At 54.2% G+C, this 18273-nt stretch overlaps 1 protein-coding gene across 4 annotated transcripts in view; it reads right to left on the reverse strand.

Moving 5' to 3' along the window:
- RPTOR (regulatory associated protein of MTOR complex 1) overlaps positions 1-18273 on the reverse strand; it is a 333192-nt gene that overhangs the window by 54327 nt on the left and 260592 nt on the right. For all 4 annotated transcript variants that reach the window (XM_038546355.1, XM_038546354.1, XM_038546353.1 and 1 more), the window contains 4 exons: positions 4751-4825; positions 1682-1747; positions 1229-1420; positions 878-1018 (listed from right to left, as the gene is read on the reverse strand). In XM_038546355.1, coding sequence (XP_038402283.1) covers positions 878-1018; positions 1229-1420; positions 1682-1747; positions 4751-4825 — 474 coding nt within the window. The remainder of the gene's footprint in view (positions 1-877; positions 1019-1228; positions 1421-1681; positions 1748-4750; positions 4826-18273) is intronic.

An 18273-nucleotide genomic window follows, 5' to 3' on the forward strand; every position in this document is an offset into this window, starting at 1 on the left:
GCACACGGCCCCAGGCCACAGCCCGTCCTCTGCCACTCCTGCCCCCGTTCCCTGTGCGGTGGTCTCGGCCGGGCACCTGCACGGCGCCGTGTGGACGCGGGCAGCCTTCCAAGGTCACCAGTAAAGCAGGCGGCCTGTGGCGCCTCTGCCAGGGTGACGGGGTTCTAGCTGTGCTGGGCCAACTTTTGACAAGAGGTGTGAGGTCTTTGATGGAAATCTGTGATATTTCTACATCTAAACAGACAAGTAAAAGCTTTCAACTTTATAAAAGTGTTTCGTTCAGCCGCTGACAAACACGGGGGCGGGGAGGGGAATACACTACACAAACCTTTCCGTCTGTCTGTGGGTGTCTACTGCTCTTTTGAGTCTCCATCATGTGTGTATGTGTTGCTCCCAGGCAGGAAGGAGCCTATTATACAAGCTGCCGGGAGGCGCAGCCCTGTTAAATGCCTTTAAATGAAGCAAACACATGAGTATCTGGTGAAGAAACGCATTTTGTAGAGAATTAAACAAACATTTAAAGGTCTGCTCTCTGGGGATCCCTGGGTGGCGCAGCGGTTTGGCGCCTGCCTTTGGCCCATGGCGCGATCCTGGAGACCCGGGATCGAATCCCACATCGGGCTCCCGGTGCATGGAGCCTGCTTCTCCCTCTGCCTGTGTCTCTGTGCCTCTCTCTCTCTGTGACTATCATAAATAAATAAAAAAATTTAAAAAAAAAAAAAAAAAAAAAAAAAGGTCTGCTCTCTAAAGGGTGCGCGCCAAGTGGGACATGAGGGCTCGCGGCTGCGGTCAGGGTCGCCGGCTCAGACCCCCGGGCGCCGCAGGAGACGGGTCGCAAGGCGCTCTGCTGCTGCCTGCGGACCTGGGGGCCACGCACCTTGCGGACCACGGGGCTCCCGTCGTTGATCAGCTGGGCCAGCATCATGGCCACGTTGTGGTCGATGGTGGTCGAGTGGTCGGTCCTCTCTGCGGAGTTGCCCACAAAGGTACCAAGGGCGAAGACCGCCGCGCAGCGCACCTGCAAGAGGGGCCGGGGCGTGGTCACACCATGGGGTGGTTGGCATCTGGCCCCGGCCCAGCGCCACCTGCCCCGAAAAGGCAGCAGAGCACCGCCGGGCACCGCGTGAGCCACCGGGACGCGGCGGGCCCGAGGCCAGGCCGTGTGGCAGCTCGGTGTCGGCCCTCTGCACGCGGCAGCCAGGCCTCAGCATGCTGGCGGCGGGCTCACCTCAGGGATGGGGTCAGAGAGGAGGCTGCAGAGCTTCTCGTGCGCGCTGTCCCTCACGCCACACCACCTGGCCGAGTCAAAGTTCTGCCAGATGCGGCCCAGACAGATGGCCACCCACTGGCGCAGGAGCGGGTGCGGGTCGTTGAGTTGCTCCAGGCAGATGGCGATCAGGTTTCCCTGGAGGCAGGCCTCCTGCAACAAGGCAGACGTCACCCACGTCACCCCCAACCCCAGGGCAGGGGATGGCTTGCGGGGACCACAGCCCCGTTGCTCAGGAAACTCCCACTTGCAGCAGATGCTCGGTTTTCCTCATTCCAGATCCTGCCAGTTTCAGCTCACCCTGCAACGGCGGGCTCCACGAAGGCCCTGCCCGCCCTCGGCGTCCCCTTCTCCGGGAGACCGCGTCATGGACACTCAAGCCCGCAGGGCAGCCGGGGCGGCCACCACACTCACCTGCCCCGTGTTGTAGCTGTTGACGATCACAGCGAGGATGAAAGCCGTCATGGTCCGGTGCTCGGCCTGGAAAAAGGAAGTCGGCCTGGTTTTGCTCTCTTCCCGGTGGTGGAAGCCCATCCCTCCCCAGCACAGCAGAGCTCCCCTCCCTGAGCCCCTGTGATGAGCCAGGTGTGCAAGGTCACGAGGGTCAGCTCTGGTACCCTTGGATTGGAGTCTCCAGACAGGAAAAGCCCTTGTAGGAGGGCCTGGCTCTGCACTGGCCGCGGAGCACAAGGGGTCCCCAAGGTGTGAATGCGGCCGGACGGGACACGTCTGCTGTGCTGCTCCGTGAGCGGAGGGCTGTCCCACCGGCAGGAAGCACCCAACCGCTCACCCCTCAGCCTCATTCAAGCCCCTGGAAGCACACTGTCCTCGCCGAGCACACTGGCGGAAAATGCGTGAGTCCCACACCCTAACTCCATTCCAGCTTCTTCCTTCCAGAGCTTCCATCATGTGGACCTGCGTTCATCCTGCCCTCCTCTGTGGCCCTGCTGCTGTGGGGATCGCTCAGCCGATTTTAACGGTTTTGTGGGGCCTGATGTTTTTAATGTGCACCCTGAGCAGAGTCTGAAGCTGATCCTTCCTGTGCTCGCCCGTGGGTTAGTCAAGGCCGTTACGGTGCCGCCAACTGCGGCCTCCCTCCTCCGGCCTTAACCCCTGGGTTTCCTGATGGCCGTCGTCTGTTTGTACAGCCAGTGCTTACTGAGATCTGGCGACACGTTTGCCAATTCCTCCGTCTTGTGCACTGCGTACATCCCTGTGGGTTCAGATTCCACGTGAAGCATGGTCTTCATAAGGCTCTGCGCTAGGGGTCTGCGTGCAGCTGGCTCTGAGTCTCTGACCACGTGTCCTAAATGTGGGTGTGTAGAGGGTCCTGGAGTGACAGTCCATTTCCTCCAGCACCGGCATCCATCACTCGGTGGAGCTGTCCGCTCCCATCCGGTTTCCTTTGAGATTTCCTACTTCCATCAGGATGAGTCTTTGTGTGGATCTGTTTTTATTTAGCCTCTTCAAGATACTGAGCTGGGGCACCTGGGGCTCTGTGCTTGAGCGTCTGCCTTGGGCTCAGGGTGTGACCCTGGGGTCCTGGGATCGAGTCCCACGTCAGGCTCCCTGCAGGGAGCCTGCTTCTCCCTCTGCCTGGGTCTCTGCCTCTCTCTCTGTGTCTCTCATGAGTAAATAAAATCTTAAAAAAAAAAAAAGATTCACTGTGCTTTTTAAAACTGAAAACTTGTTCCTTTCTTCCTATTGGGAAAATTCTCAGCCGTGGCATGTTCAGGTCCTGGTTCTCCCCGCTGTTCCGACAGTGCACTCTGGCCTCAGGCTGGGAGCAGCGGGACCCCTCCTCACGGGCCTCTGAGCCCCCTTCACGCCGTCTGTTTGCTTCATCCTGGGTGATTTCTCCAGGAATTCTCTCACTCACGGCACTGGTCTGAGTTTACTTCACCCGCAGGGCTTTGAGCGGCAGTGACTATGTCTTCTGTTACAGGTTCTCCCCCCTTGAATCTGAGTATTTACCCAAAGAATCTAGTTGGTCATTTTTGAGGATGAGTAAAAAGGGAAAAACATTATTTTCTCATCACAGGGTAAAAGTACTCCTGAGGACACAACATAATGTATTCCTGAACGTATTTAAACAAATGTGTCATTCAGTCGTCTTACACACACTTACTCATACGGACTTTACAGTCCTGCTCAGAGAACTCTAGGACTCCGGGTCTTGGGTGCTCATTTCCCATCGGTGACTGCCAGTGCTCCTCCCCGCCTGTGGCTGCGGCTCTCGGCTCCGCGCTGTGCGAACCCCAGCAGGAGCCTGTGCCTTTGCTTCTAGGCCCCTGGAAATCCCGGCTGCTGCCCCGGCTGGGACGTGCACACATGGGGCCGTGTTCACAAGCAGGCTCCTGGCTTTCAGCAGCGATCCCTTCTTGCACTGCTGCCGCATGGGCCCCATCCTGAGTGCAGACTCGGTCTGCTGGGCCGGGGACCCCAGGGTCAGTGCTTCCTTCCCACCATGGCTCTCCTCAGACTTCTGGCTTTGGTTTTTGGCATTTGGCAATTTTCTCTTTGGAATTTCACTATAGGTTCCCAACATCGATGGGTCCGGGCCTGACGCTCCACCCGTACCAACTCCGCTCACCACTTCACCATGACTTGTAGCACAGGGCCCTTTCCATCTGGTTGACTATATCCTTGCTCACCCAGAAAAGAGGGAAGCAACTGTTTCCAAACCTCCATGAAGTGTCAACTTTTGCTGCCTAGGATGATGTTGAATTACCACAGTTAAGTTAAAACATGCAGGTACCGTTTGCCTTTTATGCAATGATCCTGTTTTTAATGTCTTCTGGCTTTTCTTCGGCAACCAGCACTTAGTTCAGGACACCAGGGCTGTGAAAACACTTTAAATACACTGGCAAAAGTCAGTTATGTCAAGGAGCGACTCAGGACGTCTGTTTTGTTCTCTCTGCCATGCTCAGAACTGCTACAGGGAAGGAGTCTAGGGATTAATTACAACACATTTGTAGGAGTCGCTGTAAATGCTGTTGTAGATTACTACTCTTGCAGTGTTTTAATAAAACAAAATAATCTGAAACTTAGACATTCACTCTTCTTTCCTCCCCTCCCTCCCTTCCTGCTTGATTCATAAGGCACACGGGCAACTTGTCATGTTCCAGAACCTTCACTGGGCATGTGAGCTGTCATACTGCAGACGTGCAAGCACTCATTAATCTAATTCGGTTGACAGGCTGTGAGGGAGAGTGGCTCCTACTCTATTGTAGAGACGTACGTGCCAGGGAGACAAATGTCAACAACCAAACCAACCTGCGCGCCTCTCCTACTCAGACGCAGAAAGGAAAAAGCCCTGAAAGCAGGTGTTCTCGGGCCCAGGTGAGGCACGTGCCCTCAGCCCGACGTGGCCCCTCCGCCCGCAGGGAGCCCCTCGCCACAGGTACCCCAGAGCGTGACAGGGGAGCAGAGACAAACGACACGATCTCGGGACTGTCGAAGGGGAAGCGAGGGTGGGCTTACTGGCATGTAAGGGTCGGCCAAGACGGACAGGAAGTATTTGTGACCGTTGTCCTTCACCAGGTCAGCTTGGCATGACTGGGGAGAGAAAGAGGGAGAAGCCGTGAGTGCAGGTGCCTGGGAGGGCCCTTTGCTTCCCGTGATGTGTGAAGAATGAACGTGCAGTGAACGTTTTATGTCCTAGTGACTTCCTCAGGCCCAATGTTCGTTTGGTGAAACAGCTCGAACGGCTGCTCGCAGACAGCGTCCTCGGCTATGGCAGAGCGGCTGGCAGCGCTGAGGGGTTCTCTCAATGCCTCCGCCTGCCTGACGGGAGGAGCCCCGGCTGCAGGACCAGCCCCCTGGGAGGCCCCGTTGGCCTCTGCAGCCCCTGCCCACACCCTCCCCCGTGTCTGCAGATAGCCCCTGCTGAAGCTTTCCTTAGGATTTTGCTGGGACTTAGAAACAGGACAATCTGTGTGCGTACAATCGTTATGAACCATTTGTGCCACACTCTTCAGCAGGTGCTTCCTGGGATAGAGGCCCAACTCTTTACCCCAAAGGAGGAGCCCTGAGGGGGTAACCGCAGCGTTAAGTGTAAGCCAACTGTCAGGTGTGCGGCTCTTCCCAACTCTTCAGGCCGCTCCACACCTGACAGCACCTGTGTGCACCAGCGGGGCTGTGGGTCCATGAGCTCAGCACAAGTTCGAGGACCCGCGGGTGCCAGGCACTGGCCTGGTCCTGGATGGAGGGATGACCCACACCCTGCTCAGTTTTTGGAGAAGACCCTGGGGGCTGGGGGGCTCAGGGACAGAAGGGGGTGCCTGTGCTGAGGGATAGCAGTGAGTCTATCCTGTGGACTTTGGATGCTGTGCAGAGGCTTGAGGACAACTGCAGGGTCACAGGGGAGGGTGAGCCGGACCGGAAGGGGGAGGTACATGCACCAAGAGCACAGCGAAGGGAATGACCCCGGAGACGGGAGATGGGAGGAGACGGTTCTGGCAGCATCCGGGCCAGAGGGACTGAGTGACCCAAGTGCTTGGCAGGATCACTGAAGAGGTGGGGAGGTGGTCACAGGCCCTTGGGGAAGGACAGCCATCAGGAGGAAGGTCGACGTACATGCTCCAGAGAGCAGAGTGCAATCCTAGCTGACCTAGATGGGAGTCATGCCCATGTTGGGTGGAAACCAATGCCACAGAGGGGAAGGAGGGTGCTCTGGATGAGGACACAGGAAACAGGAGCCTGGGAACAGGGGGCTGGTGAGCGATGCCCAGGGCGGAGGAGCTGGGACCCCGGAGAAGGGAGCCTAGCTCGGAAGCAGCGGCCGTGTTACCAGAGGCCCTGACGGCACACCAGGCTGGCAGGTTTGGGGGCATCCTGCAAGTGCTGGGTTTTAAGGGGCTCAGACGATCGTGTCCTGGACACTCAGGGTTCAGGTGCATAGCATCAAGAAAGGTTTCTGCTTGCACGGAGGAGACCTAAAGGCAGAGCTGGAGGCAAGAAGCTAGGTCCCAGGCCGGGCTGCTCCCGTCGCTACCTGCTGGAGCCATAATGTAAAAATCGGTGCTCAACTCGTGGAGTCGAAGGTAAACACGTGGCATAGGCACGAGCCTCTGAGATGGATACACAAATCCTGGACGCTCTTACGCTTGGAGAGACTGACCCTTGGAACGCGGTCACGATGCTAAGTGGGCTCCAGGCCTGACACCCGGAAGGACTGATCAGCAGCACTTGGGGTAATGCGTCCCCAGAGACGTGGAATCTCACCCGCTGCATCCAGGGACAAAGGCCATTATCGCAGGAGTGAGGACAAGCAGCTGAGGAAGGGCGCTCCCAGCAACGGGAGGAGAAGACCACGTGCTCCCCGCCGCTGGCCGACCGAGTCCCCCCGGCCCACGCCGCCCCAACACGGCCTGCTGCCGGGTGTTCCGTCCTCGCACTGATACACCGATGGGGAGGCCTCAGCTCAGCAGTGCAGGTGGGAGCTCCGCGGGCTGGGGGGCGGGGGGTCAGGAAGCAGTGGGTGCCAGCAACTCCGGGCGGCAGGCTGATGCCCCAAGAGCCAGGGAGGCCAATCAAGTGCGCAGTTTGCGGTAATACCACGGGGACTCCCTGCTCTGAATGGAGGTGTGACGGGAGAGCGACAAAGACGGGAGCACAATGTCCTCTCTGTAGAGAGAGGACAGGTCCACAGGGGCCTGGGAGAGAACAAAGGCCGAGCGGCCGCCTCCGAGAACAAAGGCCCCTCCCTCTCTTTGCTTAACAGCAGAGCTTCGACAAGGCACATCAAGGCCGACACGTTTACAGGGGAGCTCCTCCAGCGCGCCTCATCACACAGCACCACAGGGTCACTAATTCTCGCCCTACTAATTCTGCACCGAGGCGTGTGCCCCAGCGAAGTGGTCACGCCAGGACCGCCGACAGCGCCATCTCTCCAAGGGCCTCCTTCCCTGGGGGTCCTCAGCCGGGGTCTCTTGCCAGCTGGCTCAGAGCTTGCTCAGACTTTCACCAACTCAGCCGTCTCACCCCCGCCCTCGGTCCACACCGCAAGCAGGGACCTGGGACACACGCGCCCCGGCAGACTGCCTCATAAGAAGGAAGGAAACACGAGGCCTTTCGACAACAAAGGCACAGAAATGCAACCCACGGACGCACACTTTGCGCAGGCTCAGTGGAAAGCCCCGTGGAGCCTCAGGGCTCAGGCAGCTGAGACTCCCCCTTGGCAGCTGCTTCCCCAGCCGTGTCTGTCACCCCCAGATCCAGCTGCAGGCACGACACACGTAGGCTGGAGGGGAGGCAAGGGCACAAGTACAAAATGGCCTTTCCAACTGGCCCCTGCCCACCACACGCAAAACCAACTCTGACGTGCTTTTAATTCTTGCTACAGCTCTGGTTCTCCTCTCTCGGGATCTCAGGGAGTTTAAAACGAGGGATGGGGAAGTGAGGAAGAGAAGCAGAGCCACAGGGAAGGGAGTGCACGTTTCACTGTGGCACCAGGCGAGGGCACGGTTTGCAGGGCCGCAGGGATGGCTTTTGTGAGCCTGAGCGTACGAGGCGAGGCGGGTGGGATAACCTGGGAGCCCTCTTCATCCTCCTCCACGCAGCTACCCTCTGTTCCACGGGTGCTCGAACATGGATGGGACAGCCCTGAGCACCAGTGGGCACGGCTGCGTGTGACGTGCTCTGAACCCGGAGAAACCCACCCAGAGGGAGAGTCATGCTTCCCGTCCACATGGGTCCTGGAGCTCAGGCCGACGTAAGAGAAAAGACCCAGAGTGGGCTGTGGGGTGGCAGTTCCCCAGGTGCCGGGTACCAGGTGCCCACAGAGATGGCGGGGTGGTGGGATGTGCACACGCTCAGTTGTAGCAAAGGCGCAAGGTCATATAACCAGAGGTGCCTGAGAAAATGAGACCAGGGCAGGACTTCTGCTTACTGGTCACAGGAGCTCACAGCACCTCACAAATTCGGCAGCAGGTCCACTGGCAGCTACCCTGGGACCCCCTTGCCTCCGCACGCCTTGCGCCCTGGTGACGTGTCATGTCCCCCTCTGCCCCCCACCCCCCCAATGCCAAAAATGCTTAAATATATGGGGCAGCTGGCTGGCTCGTCTGGGTGAGCCTGTGACTCTTGATCTCGGGGTTGTGAGTTCAAGCCCCACACTGGGTGCAGAGATGACTTAATAAGTAAACATGGAAAAAAAATATTCTTGCACTGGATGCTCTTGTGTCAGAGGTAAACCTCGGAATGAAGACACACCATGTGTGTTGTAAACAACTGGGACCAATGGGAAAAATCACTGGCACATGTGAATGCTTTCACACTTTCAATCTACTTTTTTAGTACATGTTCCAAAATTTGTAAATATATTTACAAGATGAAAAATCAAAATGCTACCGAAAGGCAGAGATGGAGAAGTCGGCTCCCCTCCTCTGTCTCTGCAGGGGTTGCAGAGACTCAGCATGATTATACATTAATGTGGAGAAGGGACATCTGGATACAAAGCGAAAATAAATGTGAAATAAGATACAAGTGTAAACCTCCCTCCACCACTAGTGTAAGTGCTTTATTAGTTTCTTATTGATTCTCCCGATTTTTCTCTACGGAAACCTAGGGGACGTGAACACAGAGACCAAGCCACCCTTTTCTTAAATGCGAGGACCACTCCCTCTCTGTACGACAGCCTGGCCACGTGGGAAGTGTCTTTTCCTCGCAGTGAGGAGAGCGTGGCTCGGTCAGGCCCACGGGGGCAAGGCTGTAAATTCCCACAAGCAACATGGCCCCGTCGCGGGACAAATGCATCTACCGACTTGCAGTGCGTCCTGCCGTGAGACACCTGAGGGCTCGCCCATCTGAGAAGTGAAAACCCGTATTTGGTGCCACCCTGCTGCACCCGTGCCTCATGGTGGAAGGACTCCCTTCCCCTACATGTAAGTAGTAAGTAAGGCTCACTTGTATTTCTCTTTCTGGGAATTGCTAGGTCATGGTCATCTTTTGACCAATTCTCTGCTGGACTGTCAAGTGTTGTTCTTCATTTCTTGGAGCTCTTTACATATGATGGCTGGTTTTTCACCAGGGAGAGTTTTAAATACCATCCCCCTCCAATTTTTTGTCTTAAGACTTTGCTAGTTTTTTCCCCCATGCAAATGTTTTATTGTTATGCAACCAAATCTATTAATTTTCAAAGACATGGAGACTTTAAATCATGGTTGAAAGGACTAATCACTCTAAGATTAAAATAGAATTTGCCTGGGTTTTCTTCTACTGCTTTTATTCTTCATACTTAAACAACCTATCTCTTTAAAGTCAATTCTGATGTTTGGGGTGCACAGTCGGATCACTAGCTACCCTCACACCAGAAATTCAGGAGCCCATCATCCTTGCTGCACTGATCTGAGCTGCTGACTCGACTACACAGTGCCGTGCGCGCACTGAGACCTATCTCTGTGGAGCCCATTTGTCTGCCTGTCTGTCCATGATCTGTCCAACCCCACGTCACTCTTCATTGTTGAGGCTTTGTCCTAAGTTTTGATGCCTGGTAGGGTTAGCTCCTTCCCATTTTCCTTCCTATTCAGAGTCTCCCTGGCGATTCCTATTCATTTCTCCACAGGAAGTGCAGAGCGTGTCTGTCTAGTTCCAGAGAAGAGGGAGGGGGAAAAGGAACCTGCTGGTAGTTTTATTGGGATTGTATTAAAGCTTAAATTAATTTAGGGAACACTGACATGCTGACGATGACGAATCCTTCTGTGAATGCGCAGCGCATGTTTTCATTTGTTCGGGTAGATTTCTGCGTTCCTCAGGAATGTTTTACGGTGTTCGTGTCTCAGGTTTATCCCCAGATTTAGGGTGCACGTACCTTCCTGTGATGTCTGTACGTTAATCTTGAGTCCCCTGCCTCGTAGCGCCCCTCATTAGCAGCATCGAATGGACTCCACTCGGCTTTCCAGGTGCATCGTGTGTCAGCTGCAGTGGTTTACTTCTACTTTTCTAGTCTCTGTGCCTTTAGTTTTGGCCTCTGCATGACGGTGGCTTTTCATTCTGCTTGCTTTTTGTTTTCTGGGTTTCTCTGTTAAGTATGATGCTGGCTTTGGGGCTGATACCAAACTATTTTCGATGTTCGAGAAGCAGCTCAGGATGCTCTTGTATTGTGTGGTTCTCCTCCTTCACAAGATCGATGTTGGCCTTCTGCTTACTAACGTCTCGAGGATGACAGGGAGCCAGCCCCGCACCTGGGAGGAGCCCGTTGGGCAACACGGTGCTGTCCCTTCGGGACGCTCTGCTGGGTACAGGGGCCTTGTGGTTTGCTTTTGTGTGTGGACTTATTCAGTCTTTTGTGTGTGGTGACACATATGAAACATAAAATTCACCATTTTATCCATATTTGAAGCATACGGCTGGGTGGCATTTAGGCACATTCACGCAGTTGTGCATTTTAGATTTGGGCATCGGTGCCCCATGTGCCCCGGGAGCAGCCCGGTGCTGCTTGCCTTCCTTCCGCTGCTCCTGGGGGGTGAAGGCTGCTGGGGTTCTGCAGCCCCGGGGGTGGCCGTGCGGCCAGGTTCTCTCTGGCCCCTTCCCTGGTCTGTGTAGGGAAGCTGGCCTGTTTGAACCTTCCACTTCTTCGCAGTCAGTTTGATCAGTTGTAGTTCCCTGGAATTACAAGTGTGCTGTATCCAGGCTATGGCTGCATTTTCAAGGATGCACAAAATAATCTCATGAGTCACCGTGCTCTTCTTCCTGCGGTTCCTCCTCCCTTGTCCCTTCCTAATGGCGCTCTGTCCCCTTCATCAGGTAACCTGATTTCCCCCCAAGAAATAGCTTTTCATTTACTGTTAAGTTTTTATTTTATTTTTTTTGCGAACTCAGAAAAGTCCTTTGATCTTTTACCAGCTTTTTCCTGTGTGTCTAGAGCTCCTTCTGTTTCACGGTGTCATCCTAGCAGGCTGCTTACTCTTCTCTGCTTCTGTCAGGTGGCATGGGGACGTACGGTTGCCATGTTCTTCTCTGAATGTGGCTTTAGCTAGAGTCCGTGGGTCTGATGGGCATTACTTTCAATATCTGTGTTTTTGGAGACTCTAGTTTTGTTCCATATTTTTCCTTTGACACAAGACCAAAGGCAATTGCTTTAAAAAAAATAAAATTCTAGTTGGAAGGCTTATTTTGTTTTCAGTTACTGTTATTCATTTCTGATCCTACCATGCACACTGTCTGTACTATTGCTGCTTTCTGAAAAAATTTTATAAGATTTCTATATATTTGAGAGAGAGAGAGAGAGCACGTGCACACACATGCACTGGGGGAGGGGGAGGGGGAGAGGGAGACTCCCCCTGAGCAGGGAGCCTGACGCAGGACTGGATTCTAGGACCCTGAGATCATGACCTGAGCCAAAGGCAGAAGACCCCAACCAACTGAGCCACCCAGGCACCCTTACTTTTTGGAAATTCTTAAAAGTTTCTCTTGTGACCTAATAGATGGCGAGTTCCCTGCGTGTTCTTAGGTCTGCCCTACTTGTACGTCTATCTTATTCTTAACAAAAGCAGCAGCAAGAATCTAAGTGCCTGGGCCCTACTACGTGCCCTGTGCCCCGGAGACATAGCCCAGCACCGGCTCTGCATCGCCACCTCAAGAGGAAGTGGTTGGAACTCCCATTTTGATACACGGAGGCCAAAGTCAGAATAGGCAGTGACCTGCCGAGGTCCGTGGGGGGCAGAGCCGGAGCCCCAAACCAAGGCCGGTCCAGATTGCGTGCACCTTTATCACTTCCCTTACGGCAGAGGCTTTTTTTTTTTTTTTAATTTTATGTATTTATTCATGAGACACACACACACACACACACACACACACACACACACACACAGGCAGAGACACAGGCAGAGGAAGAAGCAGGCTCCATGCAAGGAGCCCGATGTGGGACTTGATCCTGGGACCCCAGGGTCACACCCTGGGCCAAAGGCAGCGCCAAACCGCTAGGCCATCAGGGCTGCCCACTGAAGAGGCTTTTAAAGTCCATCCTCTCCATTCTCTCGGTGGACAGGGGACACACAAGCTTCCAGTTGGTCACCTAATTCTCTCCCTGACGGCTGTGGACGCTCCCACCCTGGCGGAGCTACGTGGCTCAGAGGCTCCTACCCGGCGGCAGGGTCGGGCTGCTCCTGTTCTGGGCCTGGAAGGCTGCTGTTTCTACCAGAGGAATACAGGGAGGGAGGAGGAGCTGCAGGACGGCCCTCGGCGGCCTATTCCTCCCACCCTTAGGTCCAGCTCCCCAAAGGCAGCCAATCTCAATTCTTTTGGAGAGGTTTTTACGAGTTTACGTCTAGCTTTCAAAATAATGGCTAGTCTTTTTTTAGCAACTGTAGACATCTACTGCTCCATCATGGAAGATGAGGATTTCGCTTTTGCACTTCGGACTTTGTTTGCCCCAACTCTCCAATACGATCTTGCCGTAGCCACTGGTGAAGTCCACACTTAGCGTGTTACACAGAAGCAAACCTTTCTCACCGGTGAGTCCAGCTACGTGTTCGATTACATTTCCTCACCATAAACCTATTGTTTCGCTTTTTTTTTCTAATGCTTCTGGGGACGTCGGGCCATCCCTCCCCTCAATTTTGCACCTGCTCAGCCTATTGGATAACCGTCAGCTCCTGCATCTCCATCCACCTGGCCCAGGGGAACTCTGCTCTGCTCTGGGTGGTTCTGGTCTAGGCCGAGGAGTGGCTCCATCCCAGAGCTGGCCCTTCTGCTGGACTGGCCCCCGTGTTTCCTGGAGCTCATCTGAGATTCCTGGACTCCTTTGAACGATCTGATTAATTTCTATAGCATTGCTCTACTCGTATCCCAGCCAGGCCCTAAAACTGTCCCCGAGGGTCATGCTCAGCCCTGACCACTTGGTGCTGACTGCCCAGCAGCAGGATGGGCAGCGGTGATGGAGAAATGCTTCTGGACCAAAATGTCGTCTCTTGGTCTTCTCCCCCTCACACCAGGCGCTTGCAGGCAGAGTTTGTTTTCACCATGTGTGTCTCGGCTCCAGGCCCTCTGTCCCCCACTGGAGGCATCAGAGCATCCTTCAGGTACAGCCTCTCAGGGCGGCCCTGCCGGCCTCCGGATCTGCTTCTTGCTTCTTTCACTGGACGTCCTGCATCACGACCTCTGGGTTAGCTCTTCCCACTCACCCCCGCTTTGCTACACTCTCAGCTCTTTGAGGACGAGGACCCTATATTATTACCCTGTATGGTCCCCAAATGTAGCACAACCTGGCTCCTATCAGAGGCCTACAAAGCATTTGCTGAAGGAATAAAAAAGCCAATGTGTACACAGAGAAGTATTACAATTCCTAATCACAGACGCTAATCACACCCAGTAACTGCTTCCAGTGTGGACGTTTGAGTCCACACGTGCCACCCGTGAAAGGAGGAAGGAACGAGAGGCAGAGCCAGGAGAGCAAGGCCTGGCCTCTCCTCGCCTGTCTTGCGGGCTTGCACCCAGAGCCTGGAGCCCAGGGCACTGCCAGGTGCGGCCTCACAATCCAAGCTGGTGCTTCCCGGACCATGGAGAAGCCCAGCCTTGACTGCAGACTCCCCGTATCAAAACTGCGGTTGCCCTCTCCCTAAACATGTAAGGCTGGAGTCCCGTGGGCTGTGCTCTCAGGCTGACCAGCACCCTCGTCCCCATCCTCGCTCCGATCAGCTCTGCAGAACCAGCGATTCAGCCCAGCCTGACAATGAATCACGGGCCCCTGAGTCATCACCCAGAAAAACGGCCTCTCTCTCAACTGCCCTTCGTGTCGGGCTGACGCTTCACCTCCTTTCACCAGGAAGTCCCCTGCAGCCTGAGTCACAGCGCCCGTTCCTGCTGCCAAAGGGTGATCTGTCACCTTCCCGCCCGCACCCAGACCTGTCCGCCTGTAGCGGGGCCCAGTGGCCTGACGGTGAGCGGGGCTGACAGCCTCCAGCCTCCTCCTGCTGCTCTCCATCTCACTCCTGGAAATCCAGGGCCATCCGAAAGCAACGGTCTCCTCCTGCCACAGACAGACAGACATACTCAGCGGCCACCCAGCCTCTCACCAAAGTGCACATCTGGCTGGACCTGGCCTCTTCCCGGGCAGATGGCCTCCAGGGCCTGAACCGGGGCTGGAAGGGGCGGCCCTGGCTCCTGCGACGTGGGGGGCGGGGGCTCTGCTTTCTGGGTCTACAGCTGTCCAGGGCCCCTCGAGGGTGGACCTGCATCTCCCTGCAGTAAAGCCCTCTGTTAGGGCCTCCGACACGCAGCCGTCTCATTTAACTAGGAGGGCGCCGTTCTGCATGACAGCTGTGTTTTATCAAACAATAAAAACAGCAGCTCAAATCCACTTACACAGCACCTCCTGGCTGACTACAGCTTCTCTGTGTGACATGCAAACTCGTGCTCCTCGATGCTGAAACTTTATTTTATCTAGACTTTAGTTTATTTTCTGCACTTTATAACCTATAGTTTGGAAATTAAGTGGATCATCGAAGCAATTCAATTACTGACATCACAATGGGGAGGCGGGGAGGATAAGCAACGTTCATCAAGGGCCCACAGCAAGCCAGACGTGGAGCTGCACCTTTCCTGGGCCTCGGTGCCGCTGCTGCACACCTGCCGTGACAGGCCTTCCGCTCCGCCTGCCCGCAGGGGCCGGGCCGCAGGGCAGGTGGCAGGTGCAGTCGGGGAACTGAGACACACAGTACACGAAATCCCAGGAGTGCAAAAGCAAAACAAAACAACTCCACCACCAAACCTTATACAATAAGCCTAACCCAGCAATAAGGGAGAGAAATTAAAAGAACGATACTCAGATTTAAAAAAAGTAATAATGAAAGTGAGTAAAGGAATCATGGTTGACCTGGGACCCAAAGCCGGTCACATCCTCCATGCAGGGGGATCGGGGCAACATGGGGAGGCACCCCAGCTGGGTGGCGTGGTCTCATCCTTGGTGACGAGTCACACTGAGTGCACAGACAGACCTGCGCTGTGAGGTGATGAGGGGGCCCGTGAGCCCTGTGCTCTTCCTCCCAGAACTAATTGCTGCGGCGTAGTCTCCACAGAAACATCCCGATGGAGGGACGGCCCCAGCACCCCCACAACTGCTGGGCCACCCGAAACCAGGGATGCCCAGAGGCGCCTGGGGAGATGTGACGCCAGGAGAACCAAGGAGAGCCGCACAAAGCGTGGACTCTGGCTAATAACGACAACGTGCTGACACGGCCTCCTTAGGATTCCACCCGCAGGGGAAAGTGGGGGTGGGCTGTACGGGGCTCTATTTACCGTCTTGGGGTTTCTGTAAATATCACCTAAGGAGCAGTTTCTTAAGAGAAAACCTGTAGGGAGAAGGCATTCGGAGACGGAGCAGCGGCGGGCATGGGGCGAGGTGTGCGGGGGCCCGAGCGGGCCAGCCCCTGGCAGGCACCGGCCGGCAGGAGGGCAGGCTCTGGACTGCAGACTCTCTGGCCGTCCTGGTCACCCTCAGAATCTGGTGACGCGGGTCCTCACAGGATGGGAGAGAGAGCTATGGCCGCTCATTTTCTCAATTGAGCTTTGTGTGTGAGGCTGCAGGGGGCGGTGGGAGAGGGGGTGCAGGTGCAGGAAGCGAGGCTGGTGGCATCAGAGCCGAAGAGCAGCAATGGGCCTGCTCTGCAAAGAGCGGAGCGCGCTTGCGGGACCTGGGACACAGAAATGAGATTCTGCTCAGCCTCTTTCCGCTTTTACTCACAGAGCCTGTTCCTTCCTGGCCCCGTGACAGCTTCACACACGGTGAAGCCCTCTGGACCCCCAAATTTGGATCGGCTTTATAAATATGACACAGAACGTTTTCCCAAGCTCTCGACAATGTGCCCTTGGCACCCTGGTGGCACTCTAAATAAAACTTTATTAACGGTAACTTGGAAAAGTCTGCCTGAGTTGCACACTGACAGCGTCTGCGAGAAAAATCCCAATTAACCGCAGCTTAGCTTACAGGAGCGTCTAAGTGACCTTCTCCTCCCCACCCCGCAGCCCCCAATGTGGTTAATTAGCAGAAAGGGGATAACGAGGGGTCTGAGGGACGACCCAAGCATGGCCACCAGCACCCTCTCGCAGGGCCACCCGCGGAGAGCGCAGGTTGGGCCACATTTTATGTTCTTTCTCATCCTCCGGTGATCCCGCTCTTGACGTGTGACCCCTCCCCCCCATCCCACAACCTGAAGGACAATTTAATTTAAAATGAATATTCTGCAACGTTTGCTTTCTCCCTCTCCCCTCCCCTGTGCTTGTCTGCACTTTCTCAAAGTTGCAGATGGCGTGACGCTTTGCCTGGAAACTCTCCTAAGAAAAAGGACATTCTCTTACATAACCGCAAAACCACGATCACACTCAAGAAATATGGCTTCGGTACCACACTATTATCTGATGTTCAGTCCATATTCAGATTTCTCCCAACTGTCCGAACAATGGCCATTCACAGCTTTTGGTTCGGGGTCCGGGGTCCAGACCTGCACTTCCTGGTCATACATTATGAGTCTTCATCTGGAACAAGCTCCCCAGATTTTGTTCTCTTTCTTGGATTGAAAAATCTAGAAGAGGTGGTACAGTTGTCCATAGACTGTTTCACAATTTGAAACTTTTAGCATCCCTACTGAGGTCAAAGTGATAAATGGAATCTGCACGTTTATAAGCACAGATTTTGGTAACTGTGGCCGTATGTCCTCACCCAGGGAGCCGTGCCGACAGTCAAGGTAAGGGGATTTCCGCCCTCAGAAGTTTCCTTGTGCCCCTCGGGAACCCCTCCTCCCCAGGCAGCAGCTAATCTGTGCTATCTAGGATTTTACATAAATGGGGTCGCATAGTATACACCCTTCTTCTCCTGGCTTCTTTCACTCAATGTAACTATCTTGGGGCGGGTATATTCCTTTTTCTTGGCAGAGTAGCATTCTGCTGTGTGGACAGATCACCGTTGGCTTACTCAATGACCAGTCGATGGTCACTTGGGCTATTCCCGGTGTTCGGCTCTTACAGATAAAGCTGCTGTAACACTGTGCACAATTTTTAACGGATGTATGCTTTCAAGAGACCAGAACCACTTCCCAGGGCAGGGGTGCCACCTGCATTCCTCCGAATCTGTGCCCACAGGGGACACAGTCTTTTCGTTTCAGACATTCTAATGGGCGCGTGCTGGTGTCTGACTGGTTTTACCCGCCGTGTGCAGAACCACGTCCAGCATCTTTCCAGGTGCTTCCTTGCCAGCAAACTACTTCCTTAGTGAAATGTCTATTTAAACCCTTTGCCCATTTTCTGGTCTGTGTGTTTGTTTTCATATTGTGTTTTGAGAGTTCTCGATATAATCTTACTATGAGTTTTTGATCCAATAAATGATGTGCAAATGTTTTCCCATTTTGAGGTTTTTTTTTTTAAGGTTTTATTTATTTGTTTGAGAGAGAGAGGCTGAGCAGGGAGCCTGATGTGGGGCTCCATCCCAGGACTTGAGCCGAAGGCAGATGCTTCACCCACTAAGCCACCCAGGCACCCCTTAAGTTAATTTTTTAATGTGGTACCAGGTGTAGACTGCGGTTCACTTTTTTGCACATGGATGTCCAATAGTCCCAGCACTGCAGGACGAAAACCTGCTCTGTTCTCCGTTGAGCTGAACTATTTGGATCTTTGTTGAAAATCAGCCGACCACATATGTAGGGGTCTACCCTCGACTTCTCATTTGGTTCCACTGATTTATTTGTCCATTTTGATGCTGCTTTCAGCTCTACTACAGACGTAGGTAAGTCTTAAAATCAGATAGTGCTAGTTGGTACTAGCCCTTTAACTTCTTTCTTTTCTTTTCCTTCTCTCTTTCTTTCTTTCTTCTTTCTTTCTTTCTTTCTTTCTTTCTTTCTTTCTTTCTTTCTTCTTTCTTTCTTCTCTGTTTAAAGAAGCTGTTTTGGTTATTTTAGGTTCTTTGCATTTCCTTGTGGATTTTCGAGTCAGGACCCATGACAGGATCTCTCCATTTATTGAGATTTTCTGTAATTTCTCTTGCCAGTTTGTGGCTTCAAGTATACAAGTCTTGT

The sequence above is a fragment of the Canis lupus genome, chromosome 9 (genome assembly GCF_011100685.1).
Source record: "Canis lupus familiaris isolate Mischka breed German Shepherd chromosome 9, alternate assembly UU_Cfam_GSD_1.0, whole genome shotgun sequence".
Lineage (NCBI taxonomy): Eukaryota > Metazoa > Chordata > Mammalia > Carnivora > Canidae > Canis > Canis lupus.